This window comes from Micropterus salmoides, unplaced genomic scaffold, assembly GCF_014851395.1.
Source record: "Micropterus salmoides isolate LMB-PRFRI ecotype aquatic unplaced genomic scaffold, ASM1485139v1 Ms_hic_scaffold_23, whole genome shotgun sequence".
In the NCBI taxonomy this organism is placed as follows: domain Eukaryota; kingdom Metazoa; phylum Chordata; class Actinopteri; order Centrarchiformes; family Centrarchidae; genus Micropterus; species Micropterus salmoides.
Window position 1 is genome coordinate 15087704 of NW_024041484.1, and position 26809 is coordinate 15114512.

Consider the following 26809-nt stretch of genomic DNA (forward strand, 5'->3'; position numbering starts at 1 on the left):
TCATTTAAGAGTCAACTGAAAAGACGATTAGCATGAAAGACACCACTGAATTACTTTTAGAGAGTGTGATGGCAAAACTAAGAAGTGGTTTATGATTGGCAATGGTAATATTACTGACAGTAGAATGTAACAAACGCCTGCACTCTTGCAAGTTACTTGATTACACTGTTTCTGTAATAAAACCTGCATTACACAGTACAGTAATGTAGTGTATACAAATGTAGAACAACTTTGCTAGTGCAGAAATGCATTTACAAATGCAAACTTTGATTTTGTTACATGTTCTTTTGAATTTAGGGGTACAGTTCATGGCTTCAGACTGTTTTGTAATGGTTTGGAATTGTAACCTGAAGAAGAGCAGTGAAGTGTACATGTGTCCGCAAAAATCAATTACTAGTTACAATTATTAGTCTGAAAACCGTCTCCTCTTCCTGGAGCTTATACATGTTTCCATGTTTATGCAGCGGAGGGATTTTAGGTATCCTACCTGTCTTTTGCACAGTTAAAATCCTTTATGAACAGTAGAAATGTGTTGGACATGTATCAGACAATAAAGAAATAACACATTCAATGTACTTCTTAACCAGATAATCAATTTACTATATTGTATAGGCTCACATGGCTCTGGTAATTCGTGTTTCGGTGAGAGCATATGGTGCTGGAGACCGGGGAGCAAATGTGCAGTTTAGAAGGAATTGCATGGTTGCTATTGATTAGGACCTGGAATGGGGGAGATTTGTGGAGCCCATAAAGGAGAGACTTCAGATCATGTAGTTTGTTTGTTTGTATGTGTGTGGGGAGAGGCAGGGTTGTGTGAGATCAATGGCAATGTTTAGCATAAAAGGATGTGTCTAGACCCTGTACCATGCCGGTGCCTAACCAGTTAGAAAGGAGGTTTTAGAGATGTAGCTTGGTAACTCTTCTTAAAAACACTATTTGAGAATGAATAGGACTCATCATTTTTAATAATACTGTCTCATGTAGCAGACAAGGAGAGCCATTTAATAGAACTTAGATCCAAACATCTATTCTACGCTCAGGAAGAATTAGAACACTATTATTTGACTCCAGCTGATCTACACACTTTGTCTTAGCTAGAAAGTTACTTCTGTGTTCAAATTCTTGGTTCTGAAATCTTTTGACAGACTCACACTTGTATCTTCATTCTCCATCTGTAGTGTTTATGGTGTTTCTGGCTGTAACGTTGAGTCTGTCTGATTTCTTTCCCACTGTATTCCCGCCGCCACCAGCAGCACAAATGTTTACTAAGACAGAGCAGACGGAGGAAAATGGACTAATATCGGTAATTGCTTCCATCTGCTCGTGTGCAGTTGTCAATATCTCAGAGTCCACTGCTAAAAATTACACCCATCAACCGGTGTCCAAGCTGCACTACGATCATCAATCCAGCCATCCTGCCAGTCAGGCAATTGACACAGCAGCCAGTTGACAAGAGCCACATGAGAAACCTCACTCCAAACATCACAGGCAATAACCAGATGTTTTTGGCAAGAATAGTGATCATCTGAGATTATTAAAATGATTTTTGGCAGTATTTTGTTGCAAAAAAACCAAAACATTTTAACTCAGTAACATTTTGAAACGGCAATGGTGCAGGACCAGCTGGCTGTCATACTGTTACAGAGTCATTAGAAACATCTTGAAAACACTGTGTGGTGTGAACAGTAAAAGATGAGTGAACTTTAAGATGCTGCAACCTTTAAAAAAAAATAGAAACACCAAAGGAGAGAGATGAAAAAAAAGATTGAAGCTCTTTGCACCTTCTACAGTTTGACACCTCAGTCTCTCCTCTCTCTCCTCTGCCATCTTCATGCCCCATACACGATGAGATACATCACGAATCGTGAGACAGACTGGCACCATTAGCCAGGCCAAACCGTTAGTAAGCTTGAAGTGTTTTTATACTCCAAGATAACTCAGTTGTATGTGCAACGCAGTTTTTCTGTAACATTAGTTTCCTGCCTGGACCTGTTACACTCCCATTTTTCCCACAGCAGCTAATGGAGTGATATTAAGCTTTTGAATTGCTCTGTTGACAGTAAATCTAATAGTCTCTTGTCTTGAAGATAAGTCTTTTAAGCTGAGGTGGCATGGGGATGAATATGGGTTCAAGTCCCCAAAGCTACAGGTTCAGCCTTATCGATTATCCAATCCTGTAACCCCACATGCCCTGTAAAGGTGATTGCCTGAGCAGGACAAAACTCCTCTCTTCTCATCCTCGTCCGTGCATCACTCTATCTCAAAGTGAACAGACCTTCAAATCGTTTTTTTTTTTTTCCTCCATGGCCACATCACATCAGTGTGTGTGGATGTGATGGAAGGGTGGGGGTTTGGGGTGAAAGGCTGCGGTGATCATGAGAGTGTGGAAAACCACCCCTGGTGCGAAGCAATCATAGCCGGCTCTCTATCATCCTGCCCCCTTCACTACCTCCATCCAACCTCTCTCAACCCATCAACCCCTCAGAGTTGCCTCTCTCCCCCCTTCCATTATTCCCACCTCACTAGTCAGAAAATTAGGGTGACACTTGGCGGCCCTCCCTCCTCTCTCTACCTCTCTTTCTCTCTCTCCTTCCACCTTCCTTCTTTCCATTTCTCACCCATTACTCCCAGTTCACTGGTTGGTATATCGAGGGTGACACTGGGCCAATTCAATCTTTTGTCCCCATCAGCCACTCAGCCCTCTGGAGTGTCGCAGCCTCCCATCTACGGGCATACCCTTCCAGCGGGGTGTCACTCTGTTTTCTACACTTCACACCTCCCCTGCCCTCCTTTGCTACACACGACTTTCTATTTCCTCATCTGCCACTCCTGTTTTCCATTTACTTGTCTCTTTTTTTTTGCTCACAAGGTTTCAAGAAGGCCTGTTGTGCTGTGGTAGTGACATGCTTTATTGTGTGCAGCTGTACTAGTTAATGTTGCAAAAAGTCATCAGTGGAAGCTGTGTATTTTGTGCGATAATGAAGCTGATGGGGTACTTGAAAAAATCAGAACATTTGTACATTAAAGTGTGTTTTTTGACTGCCTTTGATGTATGATATTAAATAATGCAGACTGTAGAGTAAAATAAACCAGTGTGTTTACTGCAGAACTATAGCTAAGCTTTATAGACTGATATGTGCTTAGAGGCAGGGATTTCCCTCTTCCCTCTTTGATTTCTTGTATGGCTTCAGGTCTGCTAGATTGGCTTCTAGAGGAAGAAGCTTATAGGTTCAACTAATCTTTAGCAACTTCCTAATTATTTTGGTGGCGGATATTTGCTTTCCCTTCATTATAATGACCAGGGTTACATCATGTCAGGAAACACCTCTCATTAAACCAAACGCTTTTGTAACCTGCCTCTTGACAATATAAATAAGCTCCATGGATTTGCCCTGTAGAACTTATTTTACTGCAACTCAGATTAGGAGTTAAGCTGCATTTGCATCGCTTGGAGTAAAAACAGGCTGCCTCGGAGCCAAACACAATGAGCAGTCCAGGCCCAGTGAGCCAGCTTTACTCATTAATTAAAAAATCCATCAGCCAGTTTCTAACTACCAAATCCAACTTGGAAGATGGATTGCAAAAGTTGTCAAAGCTGGGAAGATCTATTAAATTTACTGTATCTGTATGCTATACATTCATCCCTGCTGAATCCAGTTTGTTTCTTTAAGCTTTCCTCATTAGGAGAAGAGTTGGGTGAAACTTTGAAACAACTTGTCTTTGTCATTGGGTAGGGAAGCTGCTATATAAATTGAAGTCAACAACTATGATTGAAATTTATACCACTACCAAACGTGCAAAAAAGTATATATTTTTACATTTGCATATCTGTACATTTGTGCCATTTTGTTCTGTGACTTATTGTGTGGATGTTGTTGTTGATGTCCTTTTGTATTTTGTTTTTCATTTGAAGCCTGGCTGCATAATGATTTTCCCCCAGTGGGACAATAAAGATAAACTAAGCTATAATAAATGATGACAATGGTTTTGACTGAATTGGATGTCATCACTGTGTGCTGGGCTTCTGTCCCTGCTCTTAGAAAGGTGGGCTTGGATGCTGATTTACATATTATCTAGAGACTCCTATTCAGAATCTGACAATTCAGTGTGTTCACTCGGAGCATGTCTTCCCTTGTGCATAGATTTATTCCAAACCTTGGCTTCTTTATCTTCCCCAGTGGTACTGTGGAAAATCAGGCCATAGACTTTGAATTAATTGGATAAAACCATAATTAGAATAATTAGGATACTAACAAAGTCTAAAATGACTTGGACCATTATGCATCTAAAAAGCAGCAGGTTTTCAGTTCTTGGGAGAGGTCTTGCCGTGCTACTTTACACACTGCACTGTTTGCTCGTGTCATCTGACATGCATACAGTCGACAGCACAAAGACATCATAAATCTCAGAGTACAATAGAAACGTTTGTTCTCTTTTTTATGCATCTTTGTACATCCACTCTTTGTTGTTTGGCACCAGACAGTGGGAGACCTGAGATGGCCTTAAAATCCCTGAACACCCGGTCTGGCCAACGTAGCACCTGTCACTAGGATGGAAAGGAAAATGAGCCATTTGGCGAAATAGTGTAGTCTGTTTGTGCAAGCGCATTCCAAGAATTCAGAGCTACTATCCTGTTTTATTTGCCACTGGTTAATGCTTCAAGTTTTATATAATGCTGTGTATAGTGTATAGGTAACATAAGCCTGGGATTGTAGAAAATGTGGCCACAACATTTAATTTAAAGCCCTCGTAATGCCTGGTACACCCACACTAGTGTTATCAGACTGTACCTGATCTCAGGACTGTGTAGGAGTATACAAAGCGTACCTGACACTTCTCCAAGTCTCCGGTGTTGGTTTTGTTGCACCCATTAGGGCAGAACAACTTACTCATTTATGATTCTTGGTGACTTCAGCAAGCTGCCAGCATAGCTCCACCCAAAGTTAGCCTGTGAAGAAGTCTAGGACCTTTAAATTTTAAACATCAAGTATGAATGTTGCAAGAGGCAGTGTGTTTCCCAGTGGAGTAAGGGGCATGTCATTGTCTATAAATCGGCCAATTGTACTTTTAGATTCAGACCACGGTATTTCAGAATCTTTTTTTAACTGAAACTACAGTATAATTCAAACGTAGCCTCCAGCAAGACTGCACTCTGCAAACTGACACAAAGAGCAAAACAAACATGAAATGCTTGGTTTCATAATAAAGTTTATTCTATATTACAAATAGTATTTTGTTCTTGACTGCAAAATAGGAATGCATTATATTTACATACACAGGTATACAATTAATTATAACAAAGTTAGAGAAGCTCGCCTTATATCCCCCAGGTTTCGTTTTTATCTCTCGATAAGATACTCTTTATCTTTCAAATATGGTCTAGTAAAAGTCTTCTAGCATGTTTCTGTAACACCTGCTATAACACTGAGCTAGGAGGATATTTTTAGTTCCTACAAAACGTTTGAAGGTGGAAACTTTATCTGTGCTCTTGGCAACACAAGGTGGCTACTAGCAGACAACCTTTGTTGCAGGGGAAGGGACAGGGCAGGGAGAAATGAAAGACAGGATGTTACACTGGGGGGCAGATTCACAGTAACAGTCCAGGACTCTTGCCTTGTGTTATTTATTAACACGCGGCTGTGAGGGGAAACTTACGGTATCTAGACAGAGTATACATTGGCTACATGAATGACAGAGGTTCTTTGAAATTGTCCAAAGGTGTTTCAGTAGTACGTTTCTTACAATATTAATGCCAGCCTTGCATGAATTAATCGTCTAGTCGTTAAATCAATCCTTATTCCCCTCATTTTCCAATAACGGATGAATAGGTTGGATAGGTTTACTAAATACCGTTTCCGGCAGACACCTTGTGAATGTACCCCTCCAAGTTGAAACAACAGACATTCATCATACTGCATAGCTGCAGACAGTAGTTAATGGACAATGACTTGGATATCTCGCATACAAGACCGTCATTTGCCAAACTCAGTCTTACACATAAGTCTACTATCAAGCCTAATGTGCCTGTCTTGTTAGAAAGTTGTTTATCTGTATGATAAATTACATGTTGGTTTCTTCCAGGTGTAAGGGATAGTAACATGTGACACACATGGTGGCACACTGATGCAGTCTTTTGTTGCTTTTTATGAAATGAACCCTTATCGAACCACATATGTGTGTTTTAATGGGTTGGGCCCATCTTTAGTTATTGAAAAACAGGGCTTCATCACTCAAATTGTTTATGCATGTTTTGGGCTCAATTGATGGGGAAAAAATGTTTTATGGAATAATGATGATGATGAAATAATCAATCTGCAGTTAATAATGCAGCAGACAAATCTCAAAACAAGATGAAATAGCAGCAAAGACAGAGCAAGTCTTGACTTGCATCTTCAGTGTACTAAAACTGAGACGCTGAGGCCTATAATGGAGGACACGGCAAAGAGGACAAGAAATTCAAAACAGGATTCATGTTGTCTTTATGTGAAATCCATAATCTTAAAATTAACACTTGGCTTGTAAAAGGCTTTGAAGTCCCTAGATGTAGTAGGAGTTTATAAATATCTTTGAGCAAGACAGTTCCATTTCATACCATCCAAATAGGTCAACATGCAAGGGTATATAATATCTGTTTTATTTAGCATCTAACACGTCACAAAAACCATGGGCATGAGGTTCTGCAGTAAGGGCTGAACTGGATAAAGGTTCCACCTTAAACGAAAGTTATAGTTTTTATTACATGAACAATCCACTTTTTCCATCTCGATTCTTCCAAGCAAAAGAAAGATAAAAGAACACATCCACATCATCATTGCAAGGCTTAATTTTCTTATTTTTCACTTTTTTTTTTTTAAATAAGTTTCTTAAATTGTTTACGTTTTACATGCGCTTAAAAAGCCAATAAAGGACCCAAGGTGGACCTAGGGCGGTCTTCACACATTCACATCACCACATGGGGCACGTTGTCAAGGCAAAAGAAAGGGCAGAGGTCAAAAGGTACGGAGGGCGCCTCCATCATCTCTCTTTCAATCACTCTCTCCATAAAGTCTTATCTTAGTTAATGTCTATGATTTTCTGTTTATCCTGCCACAATTCTCACTTCTTGTTCTGTTCCTGCACTGCTTTATCAGATTTTTTCTTTTATTTTCTTTTTTTTTGAGGCTTGGAGAAGGCCGCCCCCTGCCGCCACTGAGGACAACTACACTAATACAGACAAGAGCGCCTCAACAGTTACACACTCAAGAGTTGGGGTTTTGCCGTATGCAACTAGCTACCATCTCCAACGCTTGTGCAAAACAGAAAAGAAAACTGGTAAGTCAGGAGCCGGACACAAGGGTGAACGGTGTGCCGAGAGCTGGAGAGACCCGGGACGATGGAAAGAGAAAGGAGGATCAGATCACCTCACCCACAGAGCCTCTCACCTCGACACACTGAGGTCAGAAAAATCACACAGGTTTCTTAAAGTTCCAGTCACAATATTTTTTTTTGTCCTAGAAGTGGTTGTCTTTTACATCGTCCTTTTTTTGTCAGTTCCTCAGTGGCACTTTGCAAATACATTTTTGACCGTTTTGAATATTTCAAGCTCCTTTGGTTTTTGGCTGACCGACTAAGTCCATCTTGTTTGTTTTCTCCACACAAAAGTCTTTAAATAAGAATATCCTGGGAAAGAAGTGCTACTCTCACACAGGGCCCCGTTAAGGAGCAGTCAGCCATCTCTGGCTACACTGTATTGAATCATTCTTCTTATTTTTAATGATCAAGCAGTTTCTTACCCGGTACATTTCAGTCAGCTCTTCCCTTTACCCCCTCCAGGGTTGGCGTAGATATCTGGGCAGTCAGGATCTTGGGCAGCTGCTGATTGTGAGAATCTGTGCGTATGTGTGTGCTTTGATAGACCGTCGCAATGGCGACACAAGATTGGAAGTGGCGAGAGCCAGACAAAGACTGCTCCTGGTGTTTGGATTACCAGTCAAAACACTGTCTTCCAGAGTTGGTTGTGTGCTTCTTACAGAGGATCCAACTTGGGTCGGGGCCTCCAGGGTTTTGTCTAATAGGTTAATTTTGCAGTAGCCACATAAGCTAGATGGAAGCAGAAATCATGAGCATTTTCTTTGAAGGAAATGTATGCTGGGCCAGGGAAAAATGTGCGAATCTTGCAAAGTTTCAGTGTCAGTCACATTTCAATAAAGGAAAAGTTCAGAGAAGCACTAATCCTTCCCTACCCCCATCAGTCTTTTTCTTAAATACAACTCCAGCTACATTGAAAGAACACAAGAACATTCTAGGTTTGCCTGGACTCGACCCATATTTCGCAGATATGTATGCTTCGCTTGTAGGTACAGTGTAAACTCGGCAAACCATCCTTGCATTAATTTTCTTCAGAGGTGTTCATTTGGCTTGCAGTCATCATGTTCGATGTTTCCTCTTGATTCTGTATTATATAGAACTACAATAAACTGGACTCTAGAGATGGTTTTATTTTAACTATCCTATTTTTGAAAAAAGTTCTCAACAAAATGGACACCCAACATTGTGGGTTTTAAAGAATTACTTATAAATTCTTGAAGGCAACATAAAAACATCCCCCCCCCCCCCTTTTCTTTCAGCAGGGGGACCGAAGTATGCCAATATGGCCAGCTTTCAAGCAATCACCCCTTGAAGCTCTCCCTGTGGTGAAGCTGAGGGATCCCACACATTGCACTGTGGGAGATGCCAACCTCAGCCCCAAACCACCCTCCAGATATATTCAGGTAAACTAGTCTATGCAGCAGAGTGGATGAGGAAAACAATATTTCTTGGTGAAGAGGAAGCTGAAAAAAGGTCAAGGAAGAAGTCATCATCTTTGAAAGGTGGAGGGGAGGAAGTCACATGATGAAAAAGATGGGGACAGGTCTTCGCTCAGGCACGGCTCGGTTTCTGATGGGGTCTCTTCCCAGTGCGCCCTGGGAAGTGCGGTCCTCAGCTCTCTAGACTCATGAAGGCCACCACCTGCTCCAGCTTGAAGGCCAACCTCTGTTTCCTGGCTGCATCGTCCTGCTCCAGTGCACACACAATCTGCCAGCAGGACAGTGAGGTAAACACAGACACACAGACATTACTAAAATCACTCAACACAACACTACTCTGAAATCTTATATTTCATGATAACTAATCTAAGATCAAGATGCTCCAATGTGTTTTGTAGTTTCTTCTTTAAATATTACTGTAGAAAATATTTACCCTAGTAAATGTAATATCCTGTATCACTGCTGAGTGTACGAATAGAACTGTAAACTCGGGTAAAGGAATACTTTCTATCACTCCATGTTAGCTTAAAAGGTGGTTTTGAAAATATTGTAGCTCCCTCCTTGTGGAGGACGGCAATTTTAGTCAGTATGGATACACCGGCATTACAATCGCACCCCTACGTCCTCTCAAGATGGATAGTTTATTTATCCCCGGTATTAAACCCTGATTATTAAGCAACAGTTGACATTTTGATGCTTTTTTTGGTCTGGAATCCACTGTCCCTGCTGTGAAATGTTTGTGAGACACCTACAAATGGTTGTTTCAGCACGGTCATTTCCATCAGGGGTAGGAGGAACATGTCCACCTAACTTTTCAAAATTGTCCTTACTGTCTGGCCACCATAATGCAAAAGAAAACTGATGGAGATGTTGATATAATCATCAGTAAATATAGATTATATAAGAACAATTTTCAGTGTCTCTAACTCCTCTAACCAAACATCAGTGGGTCTAAATTGTACTAGATCTTAGATAACACAGATGAAAGAAATGTGGTGAAAGTCTCAGTATTACATACCTCTTCAGTGTATTTCCCCACGTAGGAGTATATCTCACTAAGAGAGCTCATGGTGTTGAACTCGTTCATGTGCATCCGTGACTGTTCTGCCAAATAGGCATTCATGTCCTGGTCGCTGATCGCCTGCATCTTACTAATGTCTGAGTAGTACCTATTGTAAGAGACATGGAGGAATAAAACAAACATTAACACGTGTTAGGACTATGTTTACTGCTGAGAACATTAATAGAAAAACTGTGTGCTCTTTACTCCTTGCAGTGGTTTACGGCAGTTATTTGAAGATATGTAATTAATTCATGTGGCACAGAGGTATGATGGATAGTAACAAGTCTGAAATGGAGTCATAGTAGATAGTGACAGGCCTTAAATTTCAGTCCTTGAACACCACAACAGAACACATACAGTACACACACGCTGCATAGAGGTAAGGGTAATCAGTCACTGTCAGCAGCAGCTGTGTTGCCCCTATCAACTATGTTAATTAAACCTGGTTATTTACATATTAAATTCCTGTAGCTGCAGCCGCTCGAGGACAGGCCCGGTGTTTTGCTGGGTGACTCTGGGCATGTGTGAGGGAGAGATGTATTTGCCAGGAAACAAGTCTTCAGAGCAAACTGAGCAAAGGAAAAGGCAGGTGGGTGTTAATCATAGCCTTTGCATAGAGGTCACACACACATCACCACCTGTTCAGCGCTGGAGGGCAGTTGTAGGGAGTTCATAGCTGAGGATTGTTAGTGTAGAGACCAAGTGTGCTTATTTTGGGAAAGAAGTTTTTATAAACAAAACTAATTGCTTGCAAAAATAACTGAGGCTATTTCCAACATTAACCTACATTAGCCTACATTAGCGAAGTACTTTGGCAATATGTCTGTCTGACTGTGGACAGATTTTATCAACGTTATAGTGTCATAACATGTATTCACAAAAATTCACAGGTCTGCAGTTGAGATCAAAATGAAGGCCGGGTTTGAAGATGCGTGTGGTCCGATCCATGAGTACTAGTGCTCATGTCAACATGATGACGGGCGTTGCGGCTGGTGTGATCCCAATGCACAAGATTTTTTTTTTCAAGCATATCTACTACGAATTGGAAGTCACGTTTTTCACTTGTCTATCTCTTATGCACCTGACAGGAAAGATACGCTTCCATTTTTATCAATACAACAGTCTGTTGCGGTCAGGAGTAAACAGCTGAACTGTTACATGCAACCCAAAGCGACTTTTTGGTCTTTCTTGTGATGTATGCGTGCACATGTTTGTAGTATAGACCAGATGTCTAAAGCAAACTGTTAATTGTGTGACCAATTTGTGAACGCATCTCTATGGAAAGACTGCTTTTAGGGTTTTAAGATATAAGTTCTACTGAAATATGCTTTTAGGAAGTAATAATAAGATAATCGTTCATCCATACTACCTCCAATATTTTTCATATTCACCGAATATCATATTTACAAAAGCTACTGCCAAATAACACTTTAACACAAGCAGCCTTTAGAAAATCATAGGTCTTAAAACAATGTTTTGTTAGCTTTGCAAATGTACTGATCCATATGCGGACACTGTAAATAAATGTTTACCAGCCGTGATGGATTTGTCATTGTCTGGAGACCATCAACTCCCACATCAAATTCGAGTAAAGTGTCAATATCTCACTAGCCCGCTTCACTTCACAGCTCCAAATTAATATCAACATACTGTAGCAAGTAAAAAGCTCTGTGGGAAATCATGGCTCTACCCAACTGCACTGCCTCTGAACCCCAGATATCAAAATAAACTGCTGAATATGCAGACTTGTTGACTGATGTCATTTATCAGTGTTTCAAGTGATTTTCTTTATAGATGGACTGCTGCATAGCAAAAACTCAATGTGTCAAGCTTAACTTCCTGAGACACAGATTTCCATTAGCCTGCTCACCATTTAAGGATGTCCTATCCTTACAATTAAGCTGTAGCATCAAGAAGAGAAAGAAACGGGGAGGACATCTCTTCTCTACCTCCACAGTATTCACTGTCCTTTCCCTGTGCAGTCTTTTTTCATAGCTGCTGCATTCTGCCTTTTAAATCCTCTCCCTGGCATGACCCTTACTTTGGCACGGATGGCCAGCAGAGTGAAGACGAGCTAGATCCAACCTTACTCAGTCATTACTATATTACTGAGGCTTTTCCAACTGAATAACGCAGTTCCACTGGGGGTGTTCACTGATGACAGTATTGCGCCACCAAACTTGCAACCAAGAAATGGTTTATATACACACTATAGGACAGTGGGCTGTTTTTTCCCCCCCTGGCATGAACAGTTAAAACTATTATGGGGGTAAATTGATGTCAATATCATTGTACATGCACAGACTATGAGTCACAAAATATATATATTACATTTTGTAAACACAACATGATCCACAAATAGATTAAAAATCCACAAACTCTCCATGAGTGAATAAATACATTTTGTAGATTGTTTCAAATTTGTTTTTAGAATTCACACCACTATTTTTCTGTTTTACAATTTCTACTGCCAACCAAACTATGAAAGGGGGATAATTATTCAGCACATAAGTTATCATGGATACTGGAGTCCACACAGGATTAGATGTAGAGTGGATAATGTACATGTTCTGACACATTTCAGCTCTTATTTTGAATCGTATTCACACTCTGGTAAACTACTTTCAAAATGATTTATTGACAAGTGCAAAGCGATCCATAAATATAGATTTGACACGTCTTGAAACATTTCGTTTGCAGATTGTGAAGTGCGCATATGTAGAAATTTTAATATGTGAAATAGTAGTATTAAAATTCTGACTAATGCAAAAAAAAATTTTAAAAAGTTTTTAAGTACAAGTCACTGATTTGTATTGGTTAATTATGGAGAGTTTGTTTGTGGATCGTGTTTTCAAATTGTAATATATATTTGTGACTCAGTCTGCTCATTTACAGTTATATTGACATTGATTAACCCCCATACTGCATACATTCAACTTGTGCTGTTGTATAATTTTTCTGCTTACAGTATCAAAACATATCCATGTATGAATCAGCAGAGGACCCTCCCATTTTCCTCACACTTAGTTGTGTTTATGGGAGACCACAAACACATACAGGAATAATGAGCATGGCCCTGAGCCTGAAGCTCTCATATGGTTTCACCCATTCAAACAGCACACACACATTCTCACCCTGAGGCTTGCCTTGTGACGAAGCTACCAACACATAAATACTCTGACCGCTTCACAGTACCCCATCTTTTATTCAGGACCTCTTCGCCTCCCCTGCTGACAAATAAATTTAATAAAACTCTCATTTTAACAAATTACCAGTTTCTACTGCCTGCTACTCTCAAAAATGCATTCTCCCAGCACACTGGCTCCTTTGTACTGTAGATCTTAAGCTCTGGGCGCTCCCATCCATTCCCACTTTGTTGTAATTTGGATTGTGTTTCATGGCCCACAGTGCTAAAGTCACATTGTATGTGTGTTGGAATGAAACATGGCTAATGCAGATTTTCTGATATTTTCCCTCATCTTGGAGCCCACCTTACAGTCAAAAACATTTCCTCCCTCCATCGAGTGTTTGGTGTGTACATTTTATTGACAGCTCACCTCTCCACCCAGCTCTTATAGCTGGGAATGTCCTTGGCATAAAGCAGCTTGTTGGAGGGTGAGTCCTTCCCAAGGCGGTGTTCTGAGGTGGAGCAGGAGTCCATGAAGGTCTGGGCCACCACAGACAGACAGGCATCCGTGATGCTGCTCTTATGTATGTCAAACACAAACTGGGGGTTCTTGATCACATTCACCCAGAAACGCAGAGGTAGGCTGCAGGGAGGCGGGAAAAAGACAGCAAAGCAGTTTAGTGGCAAACTAGTTATAAATATAGTTTTAGAACTTGAAATGTTGAACTTCAATATTTCTACAATAAGAAATGCTAATTTTGTATGGTTTTTTCACTTGTTTTACCATAACTGAACTTGTACTGCAACCTGTAAACAAAATGTCAAGCTAAAACAACTTGAGGAGCTAATGAAAAAAAATGCCATTTTATGCATGTTAATGTACTCTGTTGTGTTACACACATTACATTTGCACCGATTGTTCAGTTCCATCTCAGTGACAGATTGCTCATATAGCCATGCATACAGAGGAACAAAGGGTGTAAAGTAAAATAATCTCAGAGCAGTTCAACCGGACACACAGACTTAAGTCCCTAAATGCCATTTTTGTATTTGCTACAGTCAGTCAGGCAATAGACATGAGCATATTATGGGCCAGAAGGGGGACGAGGATTCATTCACTTTGCAAAGCTAGTACACAAGCCCTGCTGTTGCCGATGTGCTCTATTTGATGTGTGTGCTCAATTCAATAAAGCCTTTATCTTTAAAACCAGGTGGTGGCTGGCTCTCATTTTTTCCAGCAGTGTCCAGGGGTCCTTGCTGGGGGCCGCACAGTGACACAGTTCATATTGCCTTGTTTGTGCAAGTGGGTCCTATTTTGTGCCTGTCCAGAATAATAAAAATATACAAGTCTGTTTATTTTCTGGGCTTGTTTCTGCCAAAATGAATAGATATAGGGCCAGCTTTATCTGTGTGTTGCAGTGAAAGGGCGCAGGTGGTATTAAGAAAGTGCTAAGTGTTACTTGGATCTCTATATCTTTACAATTCTCTGGGCTATGTGCTTTTAGCTGATGTGGCAAAAATCTAACAGGAAAGACACTAAGGCCTAGCCTGTATAGGAGTTTCCCTGTGTGGCACAATATCAAAGGATGAGGGGGAAAACAATAACTGAAATACAATCATTTAAATACCACGGTACTCCTCCACCACCCCACTAAGCATTTATCCTTGCACAACCATCCACAAAGTCATTCAGATGTACAATCTAACAAAAGAGGATTTGGACTCAGAGGAAGGAAAAACTTTGCATTATGACTTCAAAATTAATCTAAAAAGAATCTAGTGGGATTAGGTGCAGGGATCAAAGGATATTAACACCACTGCTGTGCCGCCTTGATTGTTGACAATCTGCCCCAGCTGCCCTGTGCTTTGAGGTATGTGCTATTCAAGTAGGGCAGTGGACATGTTCCCCCCAACATGATTGTGTGCATTCAAAATGATTACCATAACAACATCTACATATTATCTATTGTGTTAAATATTTTTTCAGCAGTTAACTCACGCTGAGTAGTTTTAGGCATCTGGAGGATGGCCATGATCAGTCCTTTTGGTCAGGGATTAGGTTAAATATCAGCTGCCAAGATCAAGGGCATCTCTTATCCTAGAGGAATTATGCTGGCGGAGTCAGAAAAGGCCCTTTTATTAAAAGACTATTGCTCTGTTCATCGATTTAGGACTACAAAGTGCTGTAAGAAAAGTGTGTTATACAGTAAAAAACGGCATGTTTACCCACTACTCTAATAGTAAGTATATGCTAATATACACATAACAATAGACATAACAGATCATACAGTAGCCTTCTGAACTAGTGTTTGGTGTTGGCAAATGTCTTTCATGGATCAGAGTACATTGTCCATTTCAAAGGAGTGAGTACTAATGCAGTACTATAGCGCATTTAATCAACTCTGCTAATCCTCATCTCTCCAATAAAGGAGGAATTACCAACTAGTATTGACAAAACTTCCTAACTATCAAGCAGCAAAACAACCACACTACTGTAAGCTTTATTTATTGTTTACCAGGCCTAGTTCTAAATATTTTGACAGGGACTATACTGCAAATGAAAACAACCAAAGGAACACACAAGTACATCCATGCCGACTAAGTCTCTCTGCAGTCCTTCAGTAGCATGGTTGTCTCCTGCATTTGGACTGATTGACACTTCTGTCACACAGAGCCAGTGAGGCTGAATGTATAGTTGTGGGATGTTGTCCCAGTCTTGCAGACAGGCCTAATCAAGTTGCTTGCCATTGGCGGGCAAAGGGTCACAGATGTGTGATCCAGGGCATCCCATTCAAGCCATTACAGCACAGACAGGGAACTGTCCAAAACCACTTTCATGCTGCAACCTAAGGTTTGAATTAACAGCTTTAGAAAGGTGACCTGACTAAGCAATGTTCCAACTGTACCTCTGTAGGCAAAATAAGCACAACCTGGGAATGGCAAGATGCAATCCAACACTGAGCAAGCTTTATGCCTGGACAAAAGGGCTTAGCACAAATCGAAAACTTTCTGGAAATTACACACCGTGCAACTTTTACTAATGCCAGGTAATTACCCTAAAAGTAAAGCATTTAAAATCTGCGTGGGCTTGGATTGTAGTATGATAGCAGATAGGTGGTTAGCTGCATGCAGAAAAGAAAAATGTGTGTGCCAGTTTTGCACAATGATTAAAATTCTCTCTGTTGCATCTTGACATGACAAACACAGTGCAGACAGAGACACACACGCGCACCAAATACAAAGGAGTGAGGATGAGAGGAGACGCTGACACACTGCCGTTAATCCAAAAGATACCATCTGGAGATGCTCTAGGAGCCAGTGACTCTTGCATGCGCACACACACATTACAACTCTGTCACACAATGTAGAAACCACAAACATTTTAACAGAATTTTAACTTTTAAATTAAAAATCAACAGTTTACTTAAAAAATGTGATATACATACAGACATATACACACAGGTAACTTGAATGAAATACAGGCACAGGTAGATGTAGTGTTAGTGCTGTTGCTATCACTAAACTGTTGTGATGGTTGATCTTGGATTGTAAGGGGTCACAGATAATTTCCTGGGCTAGAATAAATCCTGGATGCCATGTTTAGGTCTCTTTCTCTTAGTGTGTGTGGATGCGGAATCAATGGAAATCTGAATGTACTGTACAGCTCTGAAAAAAACAAACAATGTTCCCTTCATAATGCTACTGATTTTATTTTGAAAAACAAATTGTTGGTTAGTAGGTTATACGTACAAATATCATGATATATGACACAAACTTGTAACAATATAGGCACTATAGGCTGATGGATAATCTAGCATAAGGACTACATTGGGAAAACCCTGAAGGGGAGGTGGGGTTGGCAGTACGGCATAGGGGGGCTGCTGTGATGGGTCGGTTAATGGCATGTATGATGACGATGGGCCTGGTAGGTTTAAAGGCACGGGGGTCCAGCATGGGAGGGGCACTAGCACTATTATTCTCCACCATCAGACAAAATGAAGGCTTTTGTTGCAGCCAGGATTGCACTCTTTTGAGACGATTAAAGGTTACGGGTAAGCACACACAGCGAGAATTGAAAAGACACAGGCATATACACATTACACACACACAGAGAAGATATCTGTGGTGGCATCAGCACAAACCGTTGTGTGCAATATAAGTGGCTTTTTGTGATGGTGTGTTATGATAAATTGCTATTCATTCACAGCCCTCTAGTGAGAGCCCATTCCATTAAAAGTCTAATGTAAGAGCGACCCGTTGCGCTCTCAGAAAACACTTAACACACACTGCAAATGGCCCAATAACGCAGACGCAGGAAAGGACCAAAATTGGGACCATGGCGCAAAGTAAATAATATTTCTCCCCCTTTTTTAACTTCCACCTACACATTCCTCCCTCCATCTCTCCATTTGTCCCTTGATGCACATCGATTTTATCCTCCCATCTCCATGGTTCCCCTGGGCCTTGGGCTGAGTGATGCATGCTGGGATCTTGGCAGAGGCCAGGAGGCTAATGAGATATTAGTGTGCGTTAAACTCCCACTGAGTTCACTTCCCTTTCTTCACCTTTTCATTTGTCTCCTCACTGCATTCTGGTGCACTGTTGGTTATTTAACCCCTAACAACCTCTTAAGGTGGACTCACCGAGGTCAGTATGGTCTAAATTAATCAGTAGATATTAATTTAGAGGTGTGCTTCCTTCACCTGGGAGTGTACATTTGTCACTATGGAGATTTCCACAGTGACAGGCGTTTTTTGGCCCAGTTATCCATGATAATAGATGGAGAGTCTTGGCAGCCAGTTGGATTAGCCCCTCGTGGCTGGCCTTAATGAAGATTACATGCCCCTGTGGTTAATGGATATTAGGAAAGGAAGAGGCGTGTGGTGGAGCTTGGCACTGACACAGGGCAACACCAGGGCAATGCCATGTGAAATGTGCCAAAATGTAATGATTGTCCACAGTGCATTAAACAACAGTGCAGAAAGAAAAGGCCACAAAGGGAGCCAAAGGCAACACACTGGTGTACAAATAATAGAAAATATTTTGTGTCCCTCAAAGATCCAAGTAATATCAAAGATTCCAAGTAGCATTCATGACCAGAGCCCACTATGCCTTGACTATGTGTGTATCCATATTTCTGTGTTTGTAGGTATGTGCAGATTCAGATTCTAAAAATGCTCAACTCACCAGTTGCTCTTCCATGTGTGTCGGACATGTGGGTCATGGATGTTGTGTTTGTCGGCCTGCTCGTCCAGGAAGTCAAACATGTATTTGATGGCCAGAGGCAGGGCACTGCCTCGATGGGCTGTGCTGAAGATGGTCTCAAACAGGTCATCCACAAACTTCTGTAATGTACCCTACAGAGGAGGGAGAGGAGAGATGGAAAACAGATATATGAAGCCCCAAACTAGGTATTTTTTCATTCAGTTATCTTACAGGTGATAATCACTAGGCATTCCTCTTTTTATTTTAGTTTCCAATGCTACACAACAAGGGAAACAATCAAAGCCAATAATGTCAGTATGTTAAGCCAGTATCTATATTCCGTGGGAAACACAGAACCAGTGAATGAGATTGTCACTGTCTAATACATTTTGCAACATACCAAAGCCTAATGCTGACAGAAATCATAAACTTGTGTATATTTTTTTCCTATGTGACTTTATGAGTTGTGCAGTGCATTTCACTTTGTCCCCTAGCTCCGATGTTTGCGTGTTTGACTCCTATCTCACAGACCCGGACCCTAAATCTGCTTGCAGCTTTGATGGGGGGAATTGTTATTTCACAGCTGACTTTTAATAATATCTGGGAACAGGAGGCGCATCTCCTAAGCCTCTTTGTGCTGCCGGATTAGCTCCCACACTGCACCATTGACCCTAATTTGATTTAATGTTGGCGACTTTAAGGAAGAGAAGAGAGGAGAGACAGAGAGTGAGAGAATCTAATCCTCTTGTAAAGAATGAGCTGATGGGATGCACGGGAAAAGGCGAGAGCGAGGGATGGAAATGAAACGACAGAGGTTTCCTATCAGGAAAAGAGGCCATTGAGTGTGGCAGACGAGGTGTGTACAGGCACTGGCAAATAAAAATCCAATTTGGGTAGGAGCGGGTGACCGAATCACGAAGTCAAGAGAGGTAGAAGAAGAGAGGTGGGAGGAGAGAATCCTGTTAGTCCGACAATTACGGCTATAATTCTTATGTGGCCCACATTCCCGACAGCTTATCGTTTTTCTATGAAGATGGAATCACATATCTCTACATCAAGCCCACCATCCTTCCAAGTGACAGTCTGCATTAGCTGGCAAGGGAAGACCTAACATTTTGTGAGTGCATGCATATACTGTATGTGTGTGTAGATACCAAAACCTGTGTGTGTCTACAAGTGCTAAGGCTGTGACATTTTACGTCATCCTCTATCTCAAGGGGGACTTATGCATCAACACTGTCATCATCACAGGGTTCTCTTGTTCCCTGGTGGAGCTGAAACTGCCAACACATCCCCCCCACGACCATCTACCCTGTCATTAGACTGCACTCTAAACACAATGTGTCATCTGGCTGTTTTGATGCTGTCTGCCTCCACATTGAAATGAGAGGAAAGCACACAATCAGAACATTGGGGATAACCGAAATAGAGAGACGAAGAAGGACACAATGTGAGGCAGAGATGGACACACACTATTGAGTACTTGTACTATTGTACAAGTGAGGATAGAAAATGCAACCCTTCCCTGTGCCCCTCCACTCTCCACACATGAACGCGCCCTGTACCCACACTCAGTCAGAGTGACACTGATGGAGCTAATATGAGAGACATCAGCAGCGTTGCCAGGGAGAGGTATTTATTGGCAAGGTGAAAGCCAAACGCAGTCAATTACACTGCCTGTCTGCCCAATCATTTCTCACCAAGAGAGATGGCCAGCCAAGATAAACTGGTTATTTCACAAAAACAATCCATCTGGAAAGATGATGTGCTCCACAGTCAGAAGCCACCTTCCTGCACTCTGGAATGGGATAATGGCAGGGAAATAAAGCAGCTCACAGAGGCCGAGAGGTGACGTGTGCATGTGTGTAGGTGTATGGTGGTCTTTATAGTATGTGTGTCATGGTGACGGCTGCTCCATCCTCCCCACCTACCTGCTATTCTGCACTCTATAGTTTGTTTATTTCTGTTGTTTCTTTTTTATGTGGCTTATCACGTCCTGTTCATGATCCATCATACCTCTTTTGCCCTGTTGTTGTCACTGCCTCAGGTATCTGCTTTAACCACCTGATTTTGCTCATTTGCTCACAAATCTGCACATTAGTGCCATAGTGTCATTAGTTCCCAAGTAGAAGAAAGGCTATGATGTCTGTGTGGCGCTGTTTTTTCCATTTAAGTAACATTTAACTGCATCAGTGTACTGTCTGCTGTTGATGCATTTTTCTAAGAGAGACTGTCTAACTTTTTAATGAAGAAATAAAAAGTTGAAGTCGTAGGAAATAATATGCACTTTTCATAGTTCAATAAATTCCAAGGGGTTTTCCAGTATAACCTTACTTGGTCTGATATGACCAGCAGCTTTTGGCAGCTAACCGGGCAGGTGCTACACCGGGCTATGGGGTGCTAAAGCCACGTCACAAATCTGCGCAGCTCCAGTTAAGCCTGTTCAAACATTTTAGTATTATTTTTAAATAAAGGAATATGTAAATGTTAATAGTTCCGTCCCAATCCAGTCCCTGCTCGGGCCGAGCACGTACCCTATGACGTGTGTGTGTGTGCGTGCGTGCTTATGCACATTAAGTTATGTTTTAGGATTATTGTTTTCTGATCAACAGAAGAGTGCTGGTAGAAATGCTAAAGTATAAGCTAAATGCATTGTACTTCTTGTTGTGGCTGCACTTTGGATAATACTGATTTAACTCTGAAGTCATGAAAATCAATGATTTTCTTAGCACCCCATGTAGCAGTAAAGCTCCCCTTTAGCGCCGGTAGAGAAAAAATACCGGTACCGACCATGTGGCTAATGCTAGCTAATGTTGACAAACTATAAATACTAGCTATTGCTACATAGCTGACAAAACTGTGTCTGCTGAATCTTCTCCGGTTTTGTTATGGTTACACTATTTTCGCATTAACCATTATGCTGTAATTGCCACTTGTGGCAACTGTTCAGCAAAACTTACACAAGCTTACATAAAGACTTCCTTTGATGAAAAGACAGAAACCAAAAAATCTAGACTGGTTTGCATTTTATCCAGAGATAATAATTTAAAGGTAACTTGCCAAACACATCACTGATTAGTGTTGCTTGTGAATGTGGCATATATGTTTCATGTGGTCTGCTAATCAGTCCAAGACATTCAGTATGGATGTTTTTATTCTCTGTATTTCCTCTTTTTGTCCCTGTTTACTGCGTGTGTGAGACACTCCTTTTTAGACTCCTGCCTCTGTGTATTTACATCACATACACAGAACTGAGCGGATGTTCTCAATTCTATGAACTGTTAAACAAAGGCAGGCAGTGGATCAAAACAAACTGAAATGTTCCTGAATCAAAAAATTACAGCCTGAACATTTTCAGAACATAGGCATTCTTTTTCTTTTACCTTCACTATACGCCTCTGTCTGTGTCTGAGAGTGGATGTGTCTTGATGAAAAAAGAGGGACAAGGTGCTTTTGGAGTGGATTGGAAATTTGCATTCAGCTGTTGGATCAAAGTCACATTTCCCTTCAAACCAAATTAACTGGGGGGGGTTTCTGCAGGCCACTGTCACAAGGCACATTCAAGAGACTCATTTTATAGCCATTTCTATTTTTGCCTGATCATTTTTTCATTACAGAAACACCTTCACTAGCTTCATGGGTCTTTTATTCTTTAGCCTCTTTGATATGCTGCCGCATCAACGCAACAGCAATGAAAAGAGAAAACAAACAGAAATATCTATTTTCTCTTTCTCACCTGAGGGGATAGAGGAATACATTTGAATAATCTTTTCCACTGAGATGACTAATCCAAAGTAAATATGAATATTTAAATAAAATGAGGGTTTTCTGATTCATGGTAACACACAGGTTAAAGTTCTAGTGACCTTTTAGCCTTTCACCTGCTGAACTGCTTCAAAAAATATGGAACATTGTTAAACTTCTTTTGCTGTTAAAGAGGGAATTTAACTAAATAAAATACAACATGACCAGATAAGATCACCCACTGCAAATGAATGAACATACATCAAAGGTAAGATTTCCCAAAACCGAGATTATTCACCTTGGTAGCCAGAAGTCGTGTCAGGTAGATCTCAGATACCATCTTGCTGCCACGATCGCCCTCCTTCTGGTCTCCGTGCTCATGGTTCTTTACCAGGTGCCAAACCTTGACCCCACTCTCCAGGTCAGGAGTGATCATAGGAGTACGGGAACGCAGGCTGTCAGGGCTTCCAGTGTACTTGATCATGTTCTCTGTGTAAAACAATATGCATTAGTTTTGATGTAATAAATGTAAATCAAAAGTCCAGTCAGCATTTGTTTTCTTCTAGGATCAGTAAAACTTCTTTTGGTTTGTAGCATCTTATTGCATTAATAATTATTTAAACCTATAAAGATTGGTAAACTGTACGCTGAAAATAAAAAGCTGAATTTTGTTGCCTGCATCAGAAAGAGAAAATAACAAGATAATCAAAGAGAGGACACTGAGAAAACACATCGAAACTTTAAATCAGAGCAGAGTATGAGGTAAACAAGAAGAAAAGAAGCAACAAAAAAGCAGCAACCAGACTTAGGCAGCATAAACACAGAAAATGAAAGGAAAGCCATGCAACCTGCATGTCAGCTACAGAATACAGTTTTTTGGCTTGTGGCTTCCAATTTACAGGTATGTGAGATTGGATATGAAACTTTTAGAAAGCGTGCATAGTTAATTTTTCATGGCTTCTTGTCCTAGGGACAAGACATGGCATCGCCGGCTGACACAAAATCGAACAGGTGTCAGACGAGATGAAATATGTATGGCCCACCCAATGGCCAGAGTGGCGATGACATTTCCAAACACATGGCTCAATGAATGTTTACACAGTGTGAAAAAAATTGATCAGTGGGTGCGGTTTCGAGAGGGGAGTGGAGAAAAAGGGAAAAAAAGTGTTTTTCCACTATGACAGAAATCAATCTGTTCCGAGAGAAAAGCAGGACTGTATGGAGGAGAGAGTTCAGGGGGAAAGAGACAGCTGGAGACATCAGATACAGAAAATGTGTGTTGACCGCTCAAATTTAATTACAGTATGATCAACTGAAAATGTTCGTCTCTCCTATAGGGTACTGCAGTGAGCAATATTTAACTGTAGCTTTGTTATAAGACCTGTGTCAAGTATTCTTCATCGGGCTGGTATTACTTATATTTTTGCAGCAACACTGGACAAGTGTGACACTAATTGTGCTGTTTTTTAGGTCGTGAGCTGGGTCTTTGTGAAAAATGAGAGTGGGTAGTACACTCATTTTGTGTTACTTATTTATTTAAGAAGTTAGAAAGCTGAGGGTGAAGCAGAGTCAGGGATATAGGGGGAGAGAGATTTCTGGTTGGATTCTATTCTGATCCAGCTCCACACAAAGGAGTTTTTTTCTCTTTGCTGTTTTCCCTTTGTGGTTTTTGATACAAACATTGCATTAAAACACAAAGGTTTCTCCTTTCATTGTCTAGCTCAACATGTTACACAGTGTTTGTCTTAATCTCTGGACTTTTTCTGTCCACAACTTTCTCTACTCCTCCACTCCCTCTCTTCAGCAGATTTATTAAATTCAGCCTTGTCTCTTTCTTGGTTATTTGGCCATTGTACTCGGGGAGAGTTCAAAGTCACTCTCAAGTACCACACCAGTTGTGAAGGGGATCACACTCACCTTGTCCTATCTGGTCTAATTTGGAGCCCAAGAAGTGAGGTGAGACCGTATGGAGATGAGGCGATGCTAATAATGTGGCACCACATTTGATGTGTCTGAAGTGTTTGTTGCCAGTGAGGCTGGCCCTTTGATCAGAAACTAACTTGATGGTTTCCTAGGTTCAAGGAGATGTGGAGCATACGGACAGGCGGAAAAAACACTGGCACATGGAAGTACTTTGGAGTCTCAAGAAGCCAGAACAAAAGAGGAAAAAGTCTATTTGGTGTTTGCTATATTTTAGAAATCCTTTTAACTCCTCTAAATTGTGTCTTGTCTTTTTAGGTCTGTCAGTGTTGTCATACAGGATCCTGTAGACGTTCGTCATCATATATACATTCTCAAGTGGAGGCATCCACTGCTGTGGGATCTAGTTTCTATTAGAGTGTTTTGTTCTTACTCTAATAATATTATTTTTATATATTAAATACAACACGATTAAATGAGACACTTTAATGTACTTAAACCTTCTGTACCCGCCATTAGGTCCAGTTGTATCTCTATCTTAATGTATTATTAATGTGAAATAATAACAGTATTTGACTATGTTGTGAATATTTTGCAAGATATACATGTAGTTTCTAACAGTGTGCCTTGTCCAAGATGCACAGAAAAAGGTCAGCTTACCATATTTACTTGCAGAAGTTCGAGACACAGTGGAGTTGTTTACTGAATTGTAGGCTGTAACTTGCTTTGGAACCAGGGCCATAACTGCATTATCAGTTACCTGAAACACAGACACACATGTATTATGCAAAAGACTATTGAAAACAAAAGCATTTTGCAGAGATTTTGTTTTTTCATTTGTGCAGGTTTCTTACACAACCAATCAGAAAACCCATAGTTATTGCGTTGGTGTCATTTTCTATATTTCATCTATTTTGGTTTCATGTGAATAAACAGAATATCATATTACCCTTATGTGCTCTATTCAGTCCACACATACATATCATGACTGACAGGGGGAGGGAGAGTTTAGCAGAGCATCGTACAAGCCTGTGTGAGAGGGGACGTCCCACAGTCTCTATTCAATAATACCTTTCCTCTAGGGTTGGGTGGTGCGCGTGTGAAGGTGTGAAGAATCAAGCTGTGTGTGTGTCGGTGTTGGTCGTGCACTCCCCCTTCCTCAGTCAGCCAAACAGGTTTCAATTAACACAGCTGGGATGTCCCAGCCGTGCCTCCACATACACACACATACAAACACGCACACCCCTAGCATAATAGCATAATCTGGCTACCTGTGCTGCAGGGTAAGACAGGGTTAATTGAAGTGATCTCTATCAGAGTGTGGGTGGATGGGACAGGGAATAAGGTCCGGGGGCCTTTTGTGCGTGTGTGTGTGTGTGTGGGGGCACAACTGTGATAGAGTACATGGGCGCGAGCAGGGGTCTTATTAAGATTGCATCATTATTTCACCCAGTACCTCAATCTGCTCCCTATGCATAATATGTTTATATTATTGTGAACAGGAGGCCCACAGGGCGGATCTTGTTATTCCTTTGTGGGCAGCCCCCAACCCTCCAACATCCTTAAGCACGCTCCCTGATCACTGCTCTTATATGTTGAATGGATATAAAACGAGCACAGCACAATGGAACATAATGAAATGGGAAAGAGAGGATAAAGGCAGAAAATGGAGCACAGTTTCCTGAAAGAGAGGAGGAGGAGAGATATGTCTCTCAGTATGGGACAGAAAGATCTGATATGGCAAATGCCAAATTTATGTGATGTTTTCCTGAACAAGAAATCAAACTTTTCACTGAGTTTGTGATGCAAACATTGTAAGTGAAGGCAGAGTGAGTGAATGAGTTTGGCTAGTGGCAGATGAAACCAGATTAGTTTAGAGCACATGATTCTTTTGAGTGTGTCTGGCCGGTCATATTAGCTTCTAATAAGACAAGATGTCTGGAGGACATCCCAAGACCAAATATTGTGCCACATCTGGGTTGGCAGGGGTGGCATCAATCAATAGAGTGCATCAATGGATTTGATTAGTAAAGCGACAAGATCTTCAACAAAATTATTTATACATTTAACCTTTTTAAACTCAAGCCATTTCAGTGAAATTAAGTTATCATGCCAAGCATGGAATTGCAGATGCCCTTGACTGAAGTCTCCCTCCCCTGAAGTATCTCCTCTCTTCCTCGCTCTTTGCTTTGCCTCCTAACAAATTTTGAGCAGTGGATGGGAGTGTTTTTTTTTTTTTCCTGTGGTCTGTCAAGGATAAGGCACTCTTATTCCCTGGCCTGAAAAAATTAATTAACTTCTGTCTTCATTATCTTATCTCTGATTCGAATCAGCTCCCTAATCCATTCCCCCCACGCCTTGTATTCCAAGCCTGTTGACACTTGCTGATGCTGATATTTAATTTAGGCACCATGCAAACTGCACTTGAAGGGGACAGGGGCTGCTTGCTTAGCTGCTCGAATTATTAACACACATGTTGTGACAAAGCAGACCTGTTTTTCTGTTAAGTCTCATTCTGGTGTGCTGGTTAGCTGGTAGCATTTGTAATTAATGAGTAAGATGTCTTTGTATTTTGTACATATGTCTTCATGTTACTGCATGTTAATAGATGTGTCTATTCAGATCTTACCTAGTGTGTCTGTGACCACTGTCTATTCTGTCCATAAAATCGATGCCAACACTAATCCATTTCAGAAAGAAGACGACACTTGGCCTGCACATCAGATTTTATCTCAAGCCCTCTCCACACATAAGAGATTACTTCCAAGTGTCACTATTGTTGGTCACTTTCCTGCCTCACCCTGCCTCATTCCCCCTCACCTGACAGATAACTTGTGTTGGTTGTGTGTGGGGGTGTGTCCCTGTCCGCTGAAGACAAGCACAACTAAAAGGATACAAAAGTGCTATGACTCAATTGTCCATTAGATAGTTTTGGAACTTAGTGAAGATCAGAGAGGCTAAAAT

The 26809-nt window shown here is 41.0% G+C and overlaps 1 protein-coding gene and 1 long non-coding RNA gene across 4 annotated transcripts in view; one reads left to right on the forward strand and one right to left on the reverse strand.

Moving 5' to 3' along the window:
- Positions 1–5191: 5191 nt before the first annotated feature.
- plxna4 (plexin A4) overlaps positions 5192–26809 on the reverse strand; it is a 237391-nt gene continuing 215773 nt past the window's right edge. For all 3 annotated transcript variants that reach the window (XM_038738721.1, XM_038738720.1, XM_038738722.1), the window contains exons 27-32: positions 24506–24605; positions 22224–22414; positions 18164–18333; positions 13407–13619; positions 9805–9955; positions 5192–9054 (exon numbers count right to left, since the gene is read on the reverse strand). In XM_038738721.1, coding sequence (XP_038594649.1) covers positions 8959–9054; positions 9805–9955; positions 13407–13619; positions 18164–18333; positions 22224–22414; positions 24506–24605 — 921 coding nt within the window. In that variant the 3' untranslated portion in view covers positions 5192–8958. The remainder of the gene's footprint in view (positions 9055–9804; positions 9956–13406; positions 13620–18163; positions 18334–22223; positions 22415–24505; positions 24606–26809) is intronic.
- LOC119918151 lies at positions 8986–11386 on the forward strand. Its single transcript, XR_005447397.1, has 3 exons — positions 8986–9073; positions 10321–10438; positions 10740–11386. It is a non-coding gene; the product is annotated as an uncharacterized LOC119918151 (long non-coding RNA).